Source organism: Lolium perenne, chromosome 1, assembly GCF_019359855.2.
Source record: "Lolium perenne isolate Kyuss_39 chromosome 1, Kyuss_2.0, whole genome shotgun sequence".
NCBI lineage: Eukaryota > Viridiplantae > Streptophyta > Magnoliopsida > Poales > Poaceae > Lolium > Lolium perenne.
Genome location: NC_067244.2, coordinates 19,823,680 through 19,843,326, shown reverse-complemented (window position 1 = coordinate 19,843,326; position 19,647 = coordinate 19,823,680). Strand labels below are relative to the sequence as shown.

Sequence of the window (19,647 nt, the reverse complement as noted above, 5' to 3'; positions counted from 1 at the left end):
TTGCACCATCTATTAATGTACCGAGGCATTTCAATTGTGGTGTCGCGATGCTGAGAGTACGCGCCAGATCCTAATTGTTGCTCGAAGCAATGTTGTTTCTGTGGAATCCCACTGCACTTATCCATGACAACTTTTATTTTATCGGGTCAGCACGAGTGCACTTAGCGGTGTGCCATGTCATTTAAAACTGCCAAGGCCCGCATGTGATGTTGTAGTGTTTGTTGCTTGCACCCTCTACCCTTGCGTTGCCTACACACAAGATCTCCAACCGCCCAACCGGGTCGGATCCATATCCGCACCTATATCCGCTTCACATCTACCGTGGAAGTCCTCCCAATGGCGACCGGGGTGTGGAAAGACACATTCAGAGTTTTCTCCCTTTTGTTTATGTCTATGTGTTTATGAAATGAATGAGAAAAAGCGATGACTAGATTATAATTAAGGACGCAGTTGATTCCTGGTCAACCGGGAATTAGCTTAATTCCAAGTCAACCTTGTTTCATGTGTAATTCACGTGCAACTAGGACAAAGGATATGCAATTGCACATGCATGTGAAATTACACATCCATATGTAATTCTCGTATGCACGAATCACAATGCAAATCTAACGGTCATCGAGTTGATCGGACTCTAACTTAGTTCCCGGCTAACCCGGAGTTAGCAATCCGGTATAATTAATAATAATTTCATGGACTGTGGAACTCCTTTGATGTGAGAAACGGATCCAGATTTCCCACACAAAAATTAGCAGTGTGACATGGTATTTAAAACCACCGGGGCCTGCTTGCGATGTTGTATTGTTTGTTGCTTGTGTCGCATGCCCTTGCGTTGCCCACACACAAAATCGCCAACCGCCCAACCGGGTCGGATCCGTCTCCGCACCCAGATCCATTTCACATCCACCGTGGTAGTCGTGTCAATGGCGACCGAAGCATGGAAAGACACATTCAAAGTTTCCCCCCTTTTGTTTAAGTCTATGTGTGTATGAAATGAATTTGAAAAGGCGACAACCAAATTATAATTAATAATAATCCCCTGGAATATGGAACTCCTGTGATGTGATACGTTTTTTTTTTTGAAACGAGGCAAAAGCTTTGCCTTTCATTGATATAGGAGAAAAGAGTTGACCCGTTTATGAGGAAAACTGGCCGAAAAAACCGTTACAACACGACACCACACGCCAGCCCCGAGGCTGCGCTCCACACGGGTCGACGACCATCCAGGTCGACACCACACCTCAACGCAACAGGCGGAGGCGAAAGACCGGAGCCACCGCTCCAACTACCACGCCGACCCCAAGGCCGCGCCCCGCCTGACCGAAGACGAACCCGACTCCGTCGAACCACCAAAACACTCCACAAGTCCCTCTGTCCGGTGGACATCCAAAGCGAGGCCCCAAGAGGCAAAGCGACACGAGAGCGCCGCCCACGCCCGAACCCGCGAGGGGTCTAGGGTTTCCCCCGGAGAGCCCGAGCGGAGAACAAGAAACTCCCGCTTCGACGACGCCTTCAAGAAGTATGTGGCGCCCACGGGCGTCACCATCGTCGGTCCTGGCCGACCGCCAAGACAGAGCTTTCGCCCAGCAAAGAGTTCCGGGACCTCGCGCCCGCCCAACAGGGACCGGCACAAACCCCACCTGCAACCGCTGAGCATCCTCCTGGCCAAACCTGTAGCCGCCGACGCGCAGGGGTCTCACAGCCTGAAGCCAACGGAGTAACGCCAAAGATCAAGCAATACGAAGCAAAGACTGCCCAATTGGTGAGCCCTTTCCTATATCTTGTGAGATGCAGTGGATTGGACAACACATGACATGTATGACTTAAAATTATTAGTAGCAGCCAGCGCGCTTGCTGCACGTAAGGCCCGGCCGCAAAGAGCATCACCCATACACACAACGCACCGGTTAAAACTCAGAGATCGAGATAGTATAGCTAGAGAGAAAGAGAAGGGGGGACAAAGTTGGGACGGCAGTGGGAGGGAACCGAAGGTCGAGAAAGCCGGCGACCTCGTTGGGCACGCACCATTTGCATACAAGCGGCCAATATATGCACCGAGACAAAAAAAAAAACAAGAAAACCATTTCTATGCAACAGTAGAAGAAGACCTGCTTGGTAATTCAAAGAAAACAGTGTGGAGACAGACAGACCAGTTCGAGTAACAAAAGGTGACCAAAGCATGGCAGTGGTAGCAGCTACAGTAGCTACCCACATATGTAGGTGCGTGTGTGGTTCACTTATATGGCCATGCATGTACGTACGAAGCGAAGGCACGCAGTCAGTGAGGCAGGCAGGCAGACAGGCACCGGCATCGCATGCATGTGTCGACCTATCGTGAATGGATGGATCGATGCAGGTGTGTTGTAGCGGTAGGATCTTCTGGCGATGTGACCACTCTCCTCATCATCTCTTAAATCATCTCTCTCTCATTCCTCCCTCGCTGCATTTTCCTCTCCCTCACGCTACCTTCTGCCTCCGCGGCCCTCTCACTAACAGTAGACAGAGAAGCAGGGTGATGCATGTCTCTAGAGAGAGAGAAGATACTGGCTTGTGTGTGTGTCTGCCATGGATGCAGCTAGGCAGCTGCAGGAAGCTAGTCCAGGTAGAGGAGGGCCGGATCGTCCTGGCCATGGCATGCACGCCGAGCGAGTGAGCTACATCATCAGGGCATCTCCAGCGGCACGACGCAAATTGACGCTGAGCGACCGTTTTCATCCGCCGTGACCGGAAATGCGTCTGGCACCACCTCCAGCGGGGCGACGAAAAGTGACCGGGCCGTCCGCGGAGACGCAAACCTGGCCCAAATATGCGCCAGGTTTGCGTCGCGGCGGACGCTCGGCGGACGCGCAAAGTGTCTGCTCGCTTCCCCACCGGGCCCGCCTGGCAGCGAGTCTGCATCGAGGGCATCGATTCAGGCGGTCAGCGCTTCCGCGTCTGCGCCGCAGCCTTCGCCATAGATTCAGGCGGTCAGCGCTTCCGCGTCTGCGCCGCAGCCTTCGCCATCAATGGCGCGGCTGCCTGTTCTGCGCGCGCACTGGCGGGCGGCGGCTAGGCTTCTGCGCCGCCTTCAATGGCATCGTATCCCGCGCGCGCCCGCCCATAAAAGCCCACCGGCCGCGCCGCTCCTTCGACCACACCTCCACAACCACCACCACCGCCGCAGCGCCATGGGGAAGAAGAATGACTTCGAGGCCTCCGGCAGCGGCAGCAAGAAGATCCCGCTCCCCGTCTCGGTGGGGAGGCTCATGCACGGCTAATGGATGTCGTGCGACGACGCCTGGTCCGGCGTGCAGCTGCCTGGTGGCTGGCGGCTCAGCTGCCGCCGGGTGCCTATCCCTCCAGTACCTGCGCGTGAGCCTGATCGGACCGCGGAGATCCGACGTAGGAGGCGGTATCTGCCGGCGGACCTCCGCGACGATCCGGCGTACGCCATCGACTCCGAGCTTTGGCGTACGTACCTGTCCACGGAGACGGACAGGAGACGAAGGGCAGGCTTCATGGGCGACAGGGATTACCCCTTCGGCCCTGCATCGGCGGCTCGTCGTGAGCAGGCGCCGACGCGTCGTCAGCAGGCGCGGACGCGACGTCAGCAGGCGCGGACGCGACGTCAGCAGACGCAGCACAACGACGCCGCCGACGACGACGAAGCCTACGCTGTGTACGACGACGACGACTACGTCGAGGCGCTCGCGTACCATAGCGAGGAGGCGAAGGACGACAGCGACGACTTCGTCGCTGTCGTCTTCCACGAATGGCAGCAGGCCTTGGCGGAGGGCCGGAACTTCGAGTTCCCGGAGAACATGACGGACGACGAGATGGCGAAGGTCGCCGTCCTCGTCTCCGAGCACGACGCGCCTGTGCAGCCGCCGGTGCCCCGCTACGCCATCGGCGTCATGCCGCCGGGCCTGTCGGCGGATAAAGCACTTCGACAGGCGCTCCTGGAGTCGGCGGCGCCTCCGCCACAGCCGCAGTACTGGGCGCCTCCACCGCCACAGCCGCAGTACTGGGCCCCTCCACCGCCGCCACAGCCGCAGTACTTGGCCCCTCCACCGCCGCCACAGCCGCAGCCTCCTCAACCTCCAGCACCGGCAGCGCGCCCGGCGTACGCTCCCCCGGATGCCAACTGGCCTTGGGTCGTACCGGACTTCATCGTGATCGACAGCGACGACGAGCAGCACAGCGGCGAGGAGCAGTAGGCGTTTTAGGTTTATTTTACGTATGTAAACTATGTTTCATGTTAAAAAAAAAAGGACTCGTCCTAAAAAATGCGTCGTGCCGCTAGAGCCACCCCCGACGCAAACGGACGCGCGGTCGATTTCGACCAAAAGGATCGATGCAAACGGACACGCGCGGACGCTAAAATGTGTCGTGCCGCTGAAGATGCCCTCAGTTCAATGCCCCCTGTACGTACGTGTCCCAACAGTGCGCATGGCTGCAACTCTCTGCCTCGGCCTGCGAAGAAGAGAAGAAAAAGAAGCTGGACCACGTACTTCTGAATTCTGATGACCTCTGCGTCTGCTTCTGCACGCGAGGAGAGGAGGAGATCTCGATACTTTGTCTGTCTCTCCGCCCATAAACATTCCGAGTGTTGTCATCTCGCTCGCCGCCCACACAGTAAAACTGCGTTTACAATTTGGCTTCTCCTCTGCCACCACCACCATTGACTTGCTGTGCTGCTGCACCAGCCGCCGGGCAAACAGTAGTAGTGGAGCTGTAGCAACGTATATTTAACAATTGGCTTCTTCTGTTCACATACGCGTTCCCGGCTGGCCTTTTGATTAATGAATTTGCTGGATTTTTGAGCATTGGCCTTTAGCACATGATCCATTATCAAATTCTAAAACTCACATGGTCCATTCCAAAAATCAGTGGCCGCACTAGTGGGGGCTAAAGTTTAGTCCCACATTACTAGTTGGAAGAGAGTTGGAGTGATATATAAGGTGGGTTGTTCTATTCCTAGTGAGTGAGAAGAGAGAGAGCCCTCGCGCACTCCTCTTCCTCTTTTTGCTGTTTGGAAAATTAATTGTGTAATTAATTAAGAGTCATTAACGGACATTAACACAGCCGTTTTTGTTCCGGTTTTTCTGGACCGTGAACTCGTACGTGGGCTGAGTCCCACGACCTTCCCGAACCGCACTATATAAGCGTTGACGCAAAACCCTAGCCAGTACTAGACGCATACACGACTACCTGTTTCCAGTTCATTGCACTGCCGCCGCCGCCTTTGTCTTCCTCATCCCGTCTATCGGCGTGCACCGACTACCGGGACAGTAGGCCTCCGGAACCCTGCCTCTCGTGAACCAGTACGGGTGAGGGGCAATCAGATTTTTGGGGAGCACTCCGGCGCGACTACTGGCATCACGACGTCGTCATCGGACGACGAGTTCCTCCACACCGACAACTTCTTCGCGGACCTCAGTGACTTCTTCAGCAACCTCAACATGGGCGACAACGACACTGCTACGAAGTATGTGATCTTGTCGTTTCTCTTTCAGTTTTTGTTAGAGTTTCTTCTTCTAGTTTCTGTGGTAGATGCGATCGGTTTATCTTGTTTAGATGTGATCTGTTCATCTATCTTACTAGTCTACAGGATTAGTTTATTTGTTGTTTTCATAGTCATGATTTATCAATTACTTCTACGGATTATTTCATATGAATATTTGCTTAAATATTCAACAATCCAAAAACCTGATTATAGGCAAATCAATTCAAGCAGCGTTGCTGCCGCTAATCGACCTCCCCTCTTTGATGGTATGCATTACAAGAGGTGGCGCACAAGGCAGTTCTATGATTTACAAACGTACGATGTTTTAGCGCCACAGATGCTAGACCTGAGGGGCCTCTTTCTGCAGAGGAGCAGGAAAAGTTTGAGAAGGTCGATGACATGTTTAAGGCGGCCTTGTTCAGCATTCTTGGGGACAACATTGTTGACCCGTACATAGCTTTCGACCATGGTAAAGATGCGTGGGATGCGCTCGAGGCCAAATTTGGGGTCTCGGACGCTGGCACTGAATTGTATGTCATGGAACAATACTATGACTAGATGAATGTTGAGCGCTCCGTGGTTGAGCAGGCTCATGAGATTCAGTCCCTTGCCAAAGAACTCGAGCAGTTTAAGTGTACCTTACCAGACAAATTTCTGGCCGGTGGCATTATTGCCAAGCTTTCTCCTTCGTGGAGGAACTTTGCTACTTCCTGAAACATAAGAGACAAGAGTTTTCCGTTTCGAATCACATTGGCTCGCTTCATGTGGAAGAGAAGGCGAGAGAAAATGACACACGCATTCGTAGTTTTGAGGGAGGTTCTAGTGCCAATGTGGTACGGAAGAAGAACTTCCAATCTCACAAGTCTAAGAATAAGAACAATGGAAAGGGCAAGTTTGACGAGAAGAACAAAGCCTCCAACTCAACCAACTTCAAGAGGAAGACTCCTTATACGAAGAAAGGGAATTTCCATGTTTGTGGCGCTCCTGGACATCGGGCTCCTGATTGCCCAAAACGCCATGATCGGCGTGGGAACATCGACAAGTCCGCAAATGTTGTTATTGGCGTTGGTACTGAGATGAAGGAAGTTGGGTACGGTATTTCTCCTACTGTCCTTTCAGTATGTAACTCTCCTGATTGGTGGATAGACACTGGAGCTAATACACATGTATGTTTTGATGTTTCTATGTTTTCTTCTTATCAGGTCGCAAGGACTTCCTCCGTGCTGATGGGAGACGACTCACGTGCTTCTGTTCGTGGAGTTGGCACGGTGGATCTGAAGTTTACTTTGGGAAAGACCATCCAGCTGAAGAATGTGTAGCACGTTCCCTCCATTAATAAGAATCTCGTTAGCGGATCGTTTTTATGTCGAGATGGTTTTAAGTTGGTTTTTGAGTCCAGTAAAGTTGTAATTTCCAAGTGTGGACAATTTATTGGAAAGGGTTATGTGTGCGGAGGCTTGTTTCGCTTATCTTTGTCAGACTTATGTACTCAAATTATTAATCATGTTTGCAATGATAGTGAGTCTGATATTTGGCATTCATGACTTTGTCATATTAATTTTGGGTGCATGACGCGACTAGCGAATATGAATATAATTACAAAATTTGCTATTGTCAAGAAATCCAAGTGCCAAGTATTTGTGCAAGCTAAGAAACCACGTAAGTCTCACAAGACTGCGGAGGCAAGAGACTTGGCACCGCTGGAGCTTATACATTCGGATCTTTGTGAAATGAATGGTGAATTGACAAAAGGAGGGAAAAGATACTTCATGACTTTAATTGATGACTCTACTCGATATTGTTATGTGTACCTCCTGAAATCTAAAGATGAATCTCTTAATCACTTCAAAATCTTTAAAGCTGAAGCAGAAAACCAACTTGATCGAAAGATCAAGCAGCTAAGGTCTGATCGTGGCGGAGAGTATTTTTCCAACGAGTTTGATTCTTTTTGTGCGGAACATGGTATTATCCATGAGAGGGCACCTCCCTACTCACCTCAGTCAAATGGGGTGTCCGAAAGAAACAACCGTACTCTAACTGATTTGGTTAACGTCATGTTAGATACATCGGGTCTATCCAAGGCATGGTGGGGGGAGGCGATATTGACTGCGTGTCATGTCCTAAACCGCGTGTCCCCACAAAGAACAAAACCGTTACCCCTTTTGAGGAATGGGAAAGGAAAAGGTTGAAACTCTCTTACCTACGAACTTGGGGTTGTATGGCGAAAGTAAATGTTCCGATACCCAAGAAGTGGAAGCTTGGACCAAAAACCGTGGATTGGGTTCTTTTGGGATATGCATTTCATAGCATTGGCTACAGATTTTTGATAGTAAAATCTGAGGTATCCGACATGCATGTTGGTACAATTATGGAGTAGAATGATGCGACTTTCTTTGAGGATGATGGCGTGTAACTCACACGTTCGTTGGGAACCCCAAGAGGAAGGTATGATGCGCACAGCAGCAAGTTTTCCCTCAGAAAGAAACCAAGGTTTATCGAACCAGGAGGAGCCAAGAAGCACGTTGAAGGTTGATGGCGGCGGGATGTAGTGCGGCGCAACACCAGGGATTCCGGCGCCAACGTGGAACCTGCACAACACAACCAAAGTACTTTGCCCCAACGAAACAGTGAGGTTGTCAATCTCACCGGCTTGCTGTAACAAAGGATTAACCGTATTGTGTGGAAGATGATTGTTTGCAGAAAACAGTAGAACAGTATTGCAGTAGATTGTATTTCAGTATAGAGAATTGGACCGGGGTACACAGTTCACTAGAGGTGTCTCTCCCATAAGATAAACAGCATGTTGGGTGAACAAATTACAGTTGGGCAATTGACAAATAAAGAGGGCATGACCATGCACATACATATTATGATGAGTATTGTGAGATTTAATTGGGCATTACGACAAAGTACATAGACCGCTATCCAGCATGCATCTATGCCTAAAAAGTCCACCTTCAGGTTATCATCCGAACCCCCTCCAGTATTAAGTTGCTAACAACAGACAATTGTATTAAGTATTGCGCGTAATGTAATCAGTAACTACATCCTTGAACATAGCACTAATGTTTTATCCCTAGTGGCAACAGCACATCCATAATCTTAGAGATTTCTGTCACTTCCCCAGATTCACGGAGACATGAACCCACTATCGAGTATAAATACTCCCTCTTGGAGTTACAAGCATCTACTTGGCCAGAGCATCTACTAGTAACGGAGAGCATGCAAGATCATAAACAACACATAGACATAACTTTGATAATCAACATAACAAGTATTCTCTATTCATCGGATCCTAACAAACGCAACATATAGAATTACAGATAGATGATCTTGATCATGTTAGGCAGCTCACAAGATCCGACAATGAAGCACAATGGGGAGAAGACAACCATCTAGCTACTGCTATGGACCCATAGTCCAGGGGTAGACTACTCACTCATCACTCCGGAGGCGACCATGGCGGCGTAGAGTCCTCCGGGAGATGATTCCCCTCTCCGACAGGGTGCCGGAGGCGATCTCCTGAATCCCCCGAGATGGGATCGGCGGCGGCGGTGTCTCTGGAAGGTTTTCCGTATCGTGGCTCTCGGTACTGGGGGTTTCACAACGGAGGCTTTAAGTAGGCGGAAGGGCAGGTCAGGAGGCGGCACGAGGGGCCCACACCATAGGGCCGCGCGGCCAGGGGCCAGGCCGCGCCGCCCTAGGGTGTGGCCACCTCGTGGCCCCCCTTCGTCTCCTCTTCGGTCTTCTGGAAGCTTCGTGGCAAAATAGGACCCTGGGCGTTGATTTCGTCCAATTCCGAGAATATTTCGTTACTAGGATTTCTGAAACCAAAAACAGCAGAAACAGAAGCGGCACTTCGGCATCTTGTTAATAGGTTAGTTCCAGAAAATGCACGAATATGACATAAAGTGTGCATAAAACATGTAGATAACATCAATAATGTGGCATGGAACATAAGAAATTATCGATACGTTGGAGACGTATCAGCATCCCCAAGCTTAGTTCTGCTCGTCCCGAGCAGGTAAAACGATAACAAAGATAATTTCTGGAGTGACATGCCATCATAACCTTGATCATACTATTTGTAAAGCATATGTAGTGAATGCAGCGATCAAAACAATGTATATGACATGAGTAAACAAGTGAATCATATAGCAAAGACTTTTCATAAATAGTACTTCAAGACAAGCATCAATAAGTCTTGCATAAGAGTTAACTCATAAAGCAATAAATCAAAGTAAAGGCATTGAAGCAACACAAAGGAAGATTAAGTTTCAGCGGTTGCTTTCAACTTATAACATGTATATCTCATGGATATTGTCAACATAGAGTAGTATAATAAGTGCAATATGCAAGTATGTAGGAATCAATGCACAGTTCACACAAGTGTTTGCTTCTTGAGGTGGAGAGAAATAGGTGAACTGACTCAACAATGAAAGTAAAAGAATGGTCCTCCATAGAGGAAAAGCATCGATTGCTATATTTGTGCTAGAGCTTTGATTTTGAAAACATGAAACAATTTTGTCAACGGTAGTAATAAAGCATATGTTTCATGTAAATTATATCTTACAAGTTGCAAGCCTCATGCATAGTATACTAATAGTGCCCGCACCTTGTCCTAATTAGCTTGCACTACCGGATCATCACAATGCACATGTTTTAACCAAGTGTCACAAAGGGGTACCTCTATGCACTTTGTACAAAGGTCTAAGGAGAAAGCTCGCATTGGATTTCTCGCTATTGATTATTCTCAACTTAGACATCCATACCGGGACAACATAAACAACAGATAATGGACTCCTCTTTTATGCATAAGCATGTAACAACAATTAATAATTTTCTCATATGAGATTGAGGATATATGTCCAAAACTGAAACTTCCACCATGGATCATGGCTTTAGTTAGCGGCCCAATGTTCTTCTCTAACAATATGCATGCTTAACCATAAGGTGGTAGATCTCCCTTACTTCAGACAAGACGAACATGCATAGCAACTCACATGAAATTCAACAAAGAGTAGTTGATGGCGTCCCCAGTGAACATGGTTATCGCACAACAAGCAACTTAATAAGAGATAAAGTGCATAAGTACATATTCAATACCACAATAGTTTTTAAGCTATTTGTCCCATGAGCTATATATTGCAAAGGTGAATGATGGAATTTTAAAGGTAGCACTCAAGCAATTTACTTTGGAATGGCGAAAAATACCATGTAGTAGGTAGGTATGGTGGACACAAATGGCATAGTGGTTGGCTCAAGTATTTTGGATGCATGAGAAGTATTCCCTCTCGATACAAGGTTTAGGCTAGCAAGGCTTATTTGAAACAAACACAAGGATGAACCGGTGCAGCAAAACTCACATAAAAGACATATTGAAAACATTATAAGAATCTATACCGTCTTCCTTGTTGTTCAAACTCAATACTAGAAATTATCTAGACCTTAGAGAGACCAAATATGCAAACCAAATTTTAGCATGCTCTATGTATTTCTTCATTAATAGGTGCAAAGCATATGATGCAAGAGCTTAAACATGAGCACAACAATTGCCAAGTATCACATTACCCAAGACATTATAGCAATTTACTACATGTATCATTTTCCAATTCCAACCATATAACAATTTAACGAAGAAGAAACTTCGCCATGAATACTATGAGTAGAAGCTAAGGACATACTTGTCCATATGCTACAGCGGAGCGTGTCTCTCTCCCACAAAGTGAATGCTAGGATCCATTTTATTCAAACAAAACAAAAACAAAAACAAACCGACGCTCCAAGAAAAGCACATAAGATGTGATGGAATAAAAATATAGTTTCAGGGGAGGAACCTGATAATGTTGTCGATGAAGAAGGGGATGCCTTGGGCATCCCCAAGCTTAGACGCTTGAGTCTTCTTAGAATATGCAGGGGTGAACCACCGGGGCATCCCTAAGCTTAGAGCTTTCACTCTCCTTGATCATGTTGCATCATACTCCTCTCTTGATCCTTGAAAACTTCCTCCACACCAAACTTAGACAACTCATTAGAGGGGTAGCGACAATAAAAATTAACATGTTCAGAGGTGACACAATCATTCTTAACACTTCTAGACATTGCATAAAGCTACTGGACATTAATGGATCAAAGAAATTCATCCAACATAGCAAAAGAGGCAATGCGAAATAAAAGGCAGAATCTGTCAAAACAGAACAGTTCGTATTGACGAATTTTATCGAGGCACCAGACTTGCTCAAATGAAAATGCTCAAATTGAATGAAAGTTGCGTACATATCTGTGGATCACTCACGTAAATTGGCATAATTTTCTGAGTTACCTACAGAGAAAACAGCCCAGATTCGTGACAGCAAAGAAATCTGTTTCTGCGCAGTAATCCAAATCTAGTATGAACTTTTCTATCAACGACTTTACTTGGCACAACAAAACACTAAACTAAGATAAGGAGAGGTTGCTATAGTAGTAAACAACTTCCAAGACACAAAATAAAAACAAAGTACTGTAGGTAAAAACATGGGTTGTCTCCCATAAGCGCTTTTCTTTAACGCCTTTCAGCTAGGCGCAGAAAGTGTGTATCAAGTATTATCAAGACGAAATGTCAACATCATAATTTGTTCTAATAATAGAATCAAAAGGTAACTTCATTCTCTTTCTAGGGAAGTGTTCCATACCTTTCTTGAGAGGAAATTGATATTTTATATTACCTTCCTTCATATCAATGATAGCACCAACAGTTCGAAGAAAAGGTCTTCCCAATATAATGGGACAAGATGCATTGCATTCAATATCCAAGACAACAAAATCAACGAGGACAAGGTTATTGTTAACGGTAATGCGAACATTATCAACTTTCCCCAAAGGTTTCTTTGTAGAATGATCAGCAAGATTAACATCCAAATAACAATTTTTCAGCGGTGGCAAGTCAAGCATATTATAGATTTTCTTAGGCATAACAGAAATACTTGCACCAAGATCACATAAAGCATTACAATCAAAATCTTTAACCTTCATCTTAATGATGGGCTCCCAACCATCCTCTAGCTTTCTAGGAATAGAGGCTTCGCGTTCTAGTTTCTCTTCTCTAGCTTTTATGAGAGCATTTGTAATATGTTGCGTGAAAAGCCAAATTTATAGCACTAGCATTAGGACTTTTAGCAAGTTTTTGCAAGAACTTTATAACTTCAGAGATGTGGCAATCATCAAAATTCAAACCATTATAATCTAAAGCAATGGGATCATCATCCCCAATGTTGGAAAAAATTTCAGCAGCTTTATCACGAGCGGTTTAATGAGTTTTAGCAGTTTCAGGCAGTTTTGTACGCTTTGCACTAGGAGTAGAAACATTGCCAACACCAATTATTTTACCATTAATAGTAGGAGGTGCAGCAACATGTGTAGCATTAACATTGCTTGTGGTGGTAATAGTCCAAACTTTAGCTACATTCTTCTCTTTAGCTAGTTTTTCATTTTCTTCTCTATCCCACCTAGCACGCAGTTCGGCCATTAATCTTATATTCTCATTAATTCTAACTTGAATCCATTTGCTGTAGTAGTAATTTTGTTATGATGATTTTCATTAGGCATAACTTTCGATTTCAAAAGATCAACATCAGCAGCAAGACTATCGACTTTAGAAGCAAGTATATCAATTTTCTCAAGCTTTTCTTCAACAGATTTGTTAAAAGCAGTTTGTGTACTAATAAATTCTTTAAGCATGGCTTCAAGTCCAGGGGGTGTGTTCCTATTATTGTTGTAAGAATTCCCATAAGAATTACCATAGCCGTTGCCATTATTATAAGGATATGGCCTATAGTTGTTACTATAATTGTTCCGGTAAGCATTGTTGCTGAAATTATTATTTTTAATGAAGTTTACATCAACATGTTCTTCTTGTGCAACCAATGAAGCTAACGGAACATTATTAGGATCAACATTTGTCCTATCATTCACAAGCATAGACATAATAGCATCAATCTTATCACTCAAGGAAGAGGTTTCTTCGACAGAATTTACCTTCTTACCTTGTGGAGCTCTTTCCGTGTGCCATTCAGAGTAGTTGATCATCATATTATCAAGAAGCTTTGTTGCTTCACCAAGAGTGATGGACATAAAGGTACCTCCAGCAGCTGAATCCAATAAATTCCGCGAAGAAAAATTTAGTCCTGCATAGAAGGTTTGGATGATCATCCAAGTAGTCAGTCCATGGGTTGGGCAATTTTTAACCAAAGATTTCAATCTTTCCCATGCTTGTGCAACATGCTCAATATCTAATTGTTTAAAATTCATTATGCTACTCCTCAAAGATATAATTTTAGCAGGGGGATAATATCTACCAATAAAAGCATCCTTGTATTTAGTCCATGAATCAATACTATTCTTAGGCAGAGATAGCAACCAATCTTTAGCTCTTCCTCTTAATGAGAAAGGGAACAATTTTAGTTTAATAATGTCACCATCTACATCTTTATATTTTTGCATTTCACATAGTTCAACAAAATTATTAAGATGGGCAGCAGCATCATCAGAACTAACACCAGAAAATTGCTCTCGCATAACAAGATTTAGTAAAGCAGGTTTAATTTCAAAGAATTCTGCTGTAGTAGCAGGTGGAGCAATAGGTGTGCATAAGAAATCATTATTATTTGTGGTTGTGAAGTCACAGAACTTAGTATTTTCAGGGGTAGCCATTTTAGCAACAGTAAATAAAGCAAACTAGATAAAGTAAATGCAAGTAACTAATTTTTTTGTGTTTTTGATATAGCAAACAAGATAGCAAATAAAGTAAAACTAGCAACTAATTTTTTTGTATTTTGATTTAATGCAGCAAACAAAGTAGTAAATAAAACTAAGCAAGACAAAAACAAAGTAAAGAGATTGGGAAGTGGAGACTCCCCTCGCAGCGTGTCTTGATCTCCCCGGCAACGGCGCCAGAAAAAGAGCTTGATGGCGTGTAACTCACACGTTCGTTGGGAACCCCAAGAGGAAGGTATGATGCGCACAGCAGCAAGTTTTCCCTCAGAAAGAAACCAAGGTTTATCGAACCAGGAGGAGCCAAGAAGCACGTTGAAAGTTGATGGCGGCGGGATGTAGTGCGGCGCAACACCAGAGATTCCGGCGCCAACGTGGAACCTGCACAACACAACTGTAGCGACCCAGGAAAAATCCCCATATTAGATTTGGTTGTTCTTTTTATTTTATGCATCATATCATTCATGTTTTAAATAAATAAAATTATTTTATAAATCCTAATTACTTTATTTTACCCTCTCATATGGTTTTTATAATAAACCTCCTCTTTTCTATTCATTTAACAAAACTCCAAAACCAAACATTTTTAAATCTTTCAAATTGTTTTGTTGCAATTTAGTTTGCAATGCAAACCTAAAGTCTCAAAGTTCTGGCCTTGCTGTATCTTCTATAAACGATATCTAATCTTTCTCTCTTTTCATCTCTTGCAAATTACCAAATTCTGGTAGTTAGCAAAAAAGAGTGCATGCGGCCTCTAGCCCAATCTCTCTTTTGTTCCAACGAACCAAACCATCCTCCATCCTGTTGCAACTAATCAGCAGCTCAGCCCAATAATCATTTTTGGCCCACGGCCATCTATCTCAGTGAGACCAACTTCCTGTGTTTCTTTTTCCCTGTACGGCAGAGCATCCGTGCTCCGGCACATCGCTGTCCAAGCGATGGGACGGCTGCCATGCACCACTCCCCTTGTATAAAACTCGCTGCGGCCTAGACCAAACCCTATCCCTCTAGCTGCCTTCCTCCCCGCCGCCACTCTCTTCCACCCCTCCTTTTTCTCCCGCTCGTTTCCATGCTCAACCACATCCATCGCCGCTAGACCGCAGCAGCTCACCATCCCGACCTGGACCTCCCCAGCGCCTCCGTGCAGCACCTCGTCGAGCACGTCCACCATCTTCTTCTCCGTCCCCGGCGCGCACCAGCACGTTCTGTCGCGAGCGCGTACGCCCGCGTTCTGCGCGCGCACCTGCTCACCGTCCTCGACGCCGCCCGGCTCTCCCCGGACCCCGCCGCCAAGCACGTCTCTGCCAAGATCGTCGTCCGCCTGGTTACAGCGCGTACGCCGGAGCTGCTCTTCGTCGACCTCCGCCAAGCTCTGCGACCGCCGGCGTCCGCTCGACCAAGATCCTCCCGACGTGCTCAACCGCGCGCGCGTCCTGCGCGACGTCCCGGTCCCGGCGCCTCGCCAAGGTCTCCGTCCTCGTTTCCGTCCGTGTACCTTCGGCGGCAGTGCTGCGTCTCCGTCGTCGCTCTACGACCATGTCCGCCCTCAGCAGCCGCGAGCGCTCGCTGTTTCTCTCGGCGTCTTCGTCTCCAATTCTCTCCGGTTTCTCGAGGACGTGTCGCTCCACGCCACCCCCTTCACAGTGAGCAGCTCTTGCCCAATCCAGCTTTATCCCTCCGTTTGTTTTCGTCCCGTGCATGGTCGGCATGGAAACGAGTTTGATCTCGTGTTGATGCTGCTGTTGTATTCGCGCATGCAGCAGGCCAGCAGCGTCCGCCAGAATCCAAGCCACGGCATGGCCAAGCGCAGACCGCCGTCGACGCCTCCGGCCGGCTGGCTCCGTCTGCTCCCGTCGCTCCTCCATCCGTGGGTATCGCGTGCAGCAGGAGGCAAAGAGCTGCTTTGTTGGTTCCATTTGATGCAGTACTCCACGTCAACTTGATCTGAAGCTATTCCAGCTTGGTTTGTCCCTTTGTTTTTCCTTGGAGAGATCTTTGTTCAATGTCCCACTCCGGCTGAATACTCCAGCCTTATATTCCTTTGTTTGTGTGTCAGATAACTCTTTTGGAGATGGTACAAAAGAGGCCAGCACTCCATCATGTACACAAGATCAACGAAGTAGCCATCTGGTCTGTTCTTTGTTCTGAAGCTGTATGTCGCTTGATCAAATCTGGTCATAGACAAAATACTCATATTTTATTCTTTTCCCTCAGGCCGTAGCCATCTCAGCATCTGTTGCCTGTTCATCGTCCAGTCCCCCTGGCAGCCCACCGTCAGTCATTCCTCTGGGTATAAAACGTTTACTTCATATCCCTGTTTTCCGAAAGTAAAACCATATCTTTTAATCCGTAGTTCGGAATAGAAAGTGTTTTATATGAAACTTTATCAGAAAAATGTGAGGAATAATAATAATTCATCCATATTATTGTTTGCATCTCGCATCATGTCGTGTCGTGATAGTTTGCATCACACCTAATAACTAATATGCGGAGTATTTGGGAAAATACCGGATATGGTTCCCCGCTCCGTTTAACTTTGAAGTAGCGCACCCCTGCCATGATATGCCATGCTAAACAACCCTTAACTTTGCCGGTAGAAAAATAACGTGAACCTAATAATTGTTTGTTCGGGGTTCCGATCCCGCTTAATATGGATAAGTTGCATCGCATCATAATTGGCATGTCATGCATATCATCTTGATCATGCTGGATCTTGTTTATCCGTAGTAGTAAGACTTGCATACGTTGTGTGTTTCAGCATTTGCTTCTTCCCGGATAGGATCGCGAAGTGGTGTGGTGAGATACGACAAGATCTCCGGATGTCCCTCGGCAAGCTTTAACAGGCAAGCATTTTCCCTTATACTCCACCTTTCTGAAGTCGCTCACCTATTTTATTTTGCCTTCTCCCTCATGCTATCCTTAAGTTGCGTTCTTGTCACGTGTCCCTTCCACTTGTTACCTCAAGCAGCCCATATTGCCTCCACCAACCACCTATGACTATTGTTTGGTTTCGGGTCTGCCTTGCGAGTCGTAGTGCATGCTAGTGCTGTTTATATCTCGTTACTGTTATTGCTATCTTATCGGGTTATCTGTTGGAGATCATGACACATGCTACATGGTTATATCCGTTGAGGGTATCATGGTTACTTGTTAATAGTTGTTAGTGGAGGCATCGATGGGTCAGCTGATCGTTTTGTGACGGCTCACTTGTGTTTCCTAAATATCTTAGGACCCCGAGTTCTTGTTATCTGTTCCGAGACTGAGCGCTCTAACCACACGTGGGTATGTTTCTGGGTCTCCCCTCGACCACTGCCGGAATCTACAGCTTTGTCCAGTGGCCACAACTAGTTTCGTAATGTTTTACCATTTGTTGTTGCGTGCATGCCAGCATGTTACTTATTTACTTTGGGAAGCCCCTGGGTGCCTTGTATCCCTTGTTTCTGGTATGCACGTATAGGTTGTGGAGCCTCTGCGAAGTGGTTTATCGCCCCAGTGTGTGTTTAAACCACCTAGCACGTTGACACACATAGCTAAGTCCGCTTCGGAGATACGGCCGGACTTCGATACGGGTTCAAATTAGTTATGTGGCTTCCTGTACATTGTTTTCGTGAAGGAGAGTGCGAGACGTTAAATCCAACTGAAGAAATTGGGTTGATCGTGCGTGTGGGCACATTTGGGCACCCCTGCAGGGTAAAATCTTATCGATAAGCCGCGTCCGCGGTTATGGACGACTTGGAGCTGTATGACTTGACCATAGACAACTTACACCTGTTGTTTATTAATAATAACTTGTGTAGTAAGTTAGCACAACTTTAATAATAAATGGTTAAAACTTGACAACCGTGTGAGTGCCTTTGTAAGTACTTCCTTGCGAGGGGGGAACGCATCGGCTGTGTTATGTTTGCAGAGTATAGAACTGTTAGTTTATGCGCTCTCTCACCCTCTCTGATAGACGACTGTTGTAGAGTGTCTCTATAGGTTTTCTAGTGCTTGCGCGCTGCCGCTTAACCCCACCATATTGCCTATGACGTTCCTCTTGCGTCCTCTAAGTCCCCTGCGTGCCTCAAGTACAAAGGACGACTGGTTGACGAATGCTTATACGTCTTGAAGTCTTGTTAAGTACGAACCCGTACTTATTGCTGCTTCTACGGGATATAACCGGGCAGGTATGAAGATATGTTCGATGAAGACGACGCTAGCAAGGTTACCCTTCCGGCTTGGCCTGGGCAGGGTTATGGACGCCACTGGTTTCTTCAGGACTCTTAGTCCAAATTTGTATCTTGTCCGTACTCGGATGTATTTGATCTTCTGTATGACTTGGATCTTTGTATTGTATATTTGTATCTTGACTCGTTGAAGTCGTTGTTGTAATATATATGTTTCTTGTGGGCTCTATTGTAATCCTGTTGTAATGTTACCTCTCGTGATTGATTCCACCCGCATCGCGTGCATGCTTTGGCGTGTACGAGGCGCTTGGTGGTGCGTCTCCTAAAATCGATATCGTGCGGATTTCGGCGGATTTGCTAGGATCCTCATGGTACCGGTTTTGGGGCGTCACAACAACCAAAGTACTTTGCCCCAACGAAACAGTGAGGTTGTCAATCTCATCGGCTTGCTGTAACAAAGGATTAACCGTATTGTGTGGAAGATGATTGTTTGCAGAAAACAGTAGAACAGTATTGCAGTAGATTGTATTTCAGTATAGAGAATTGGACCGGGGTCCACAGTTCACTAGAGGTGTCTCTCCCATAAGATAAACAGCATGTTGGGTGAACAAATTACAGTTGGGCAATTGACAAATAAAGAGGGCATGACCATGCACATACATATTATGATGAGTATTGTGAGATTTAATTGGGCATTACGACAAAGTACATAGACCGCTATCCAGCATGCATCTATGCCTAAAAAGTCCACCTTCAGGTTATCATCCGAACCCCCTCCAGTATTAAGTTGCTAACAACAGACAATTGCATTAAGTATTGCGCGTAATGTAATCAGTAACTACATCCTTGAACATAGCACTAATGTTTTATCCCTAGTGGCAACAGCACATCCATAATCTTAGAGATTTGTCACTTCCCAGTTCACGGAGACATGAACCCACTATCGAGCATAAATACTCCCTCTTGGAGTTACAAGCATCTACTTGGCCAGAGCATCTACTAGTAACGGAGAGCATGCAAGATCATAAACAACACATAGACATAACTTTGATAATCAACATAACAAGTATTCTCTATTCATCGGATCCCAACAAACGCAACATATAGAATTACAGATAGATGATCTTGATCATGTTAGGCAGCTCACAAGATCCGACAATGAAGCACAATGGGGAGAAGACAACCATCTAGCTACTGCTATGGACCCATAGTCCAGGGGTAGACTACACCCGCATCACTCGGAGGCGA

The 19,647-nt window shown here is 46.2% G+C and overlaps 1 protein-coding gene across 1 annotated transcript; it reads left to right on the top strand.

Annotated features, from left to right (window-relative positions):
* Positions 1-3,890: 3,890 nt before the first annotated feature.
* LOC127343542 (uncharacterized) lies at positions 3,891-18,628 on the top strand. Its single transcript, XM_071820959.1, has 7 exons — positions 3,891-3,967; positions 15,225-15,876; positions 15,994-16,196; positions 16,290-16,363; positions 16,448-16,523; positions 16,992-17,076; positions 18,400-18,628. Exons 1-3 carry the CDS (start codon positions 3,891-3,893, stop codon positions 16,174-16,176), a joined length of 912 nt encoding a protein of 303 aa, XP_071677060.1. The 3' UTR covers positions 16,177-16,196; positions 16,290-16,363; positions 16,448-16,523; positions 16,992-17,076; positions 18,400-18,628.
* The last annotated feature ends 1,019 nt before the right edge of the window (positions 18,629-19,647 follow it).

Coding starts and splice junctions, on each gene's coding strand:
- LOC127343542 (XM_071820959.1), top strand. CDS start 3,891: ATGCCGCCGGGCCTGTCGGCGGATAAAGCACTTCGACAGGCGCTCCTG. Junction 3,968..15,224: donor GCGCCTCCGCCACAGCCGCA/GTACTGGGCGCC, acceptor GCTGCGGCCTAG/ACCAAACCCTATCCCTCTAG. Junction 15,877..15,993: donor TCCACGCCACCCCCTTCACA/GTGAGCAGCTCT, acceptor TCGCGCATGCAG/CAGGCCAGCAGCGTCCGCCA.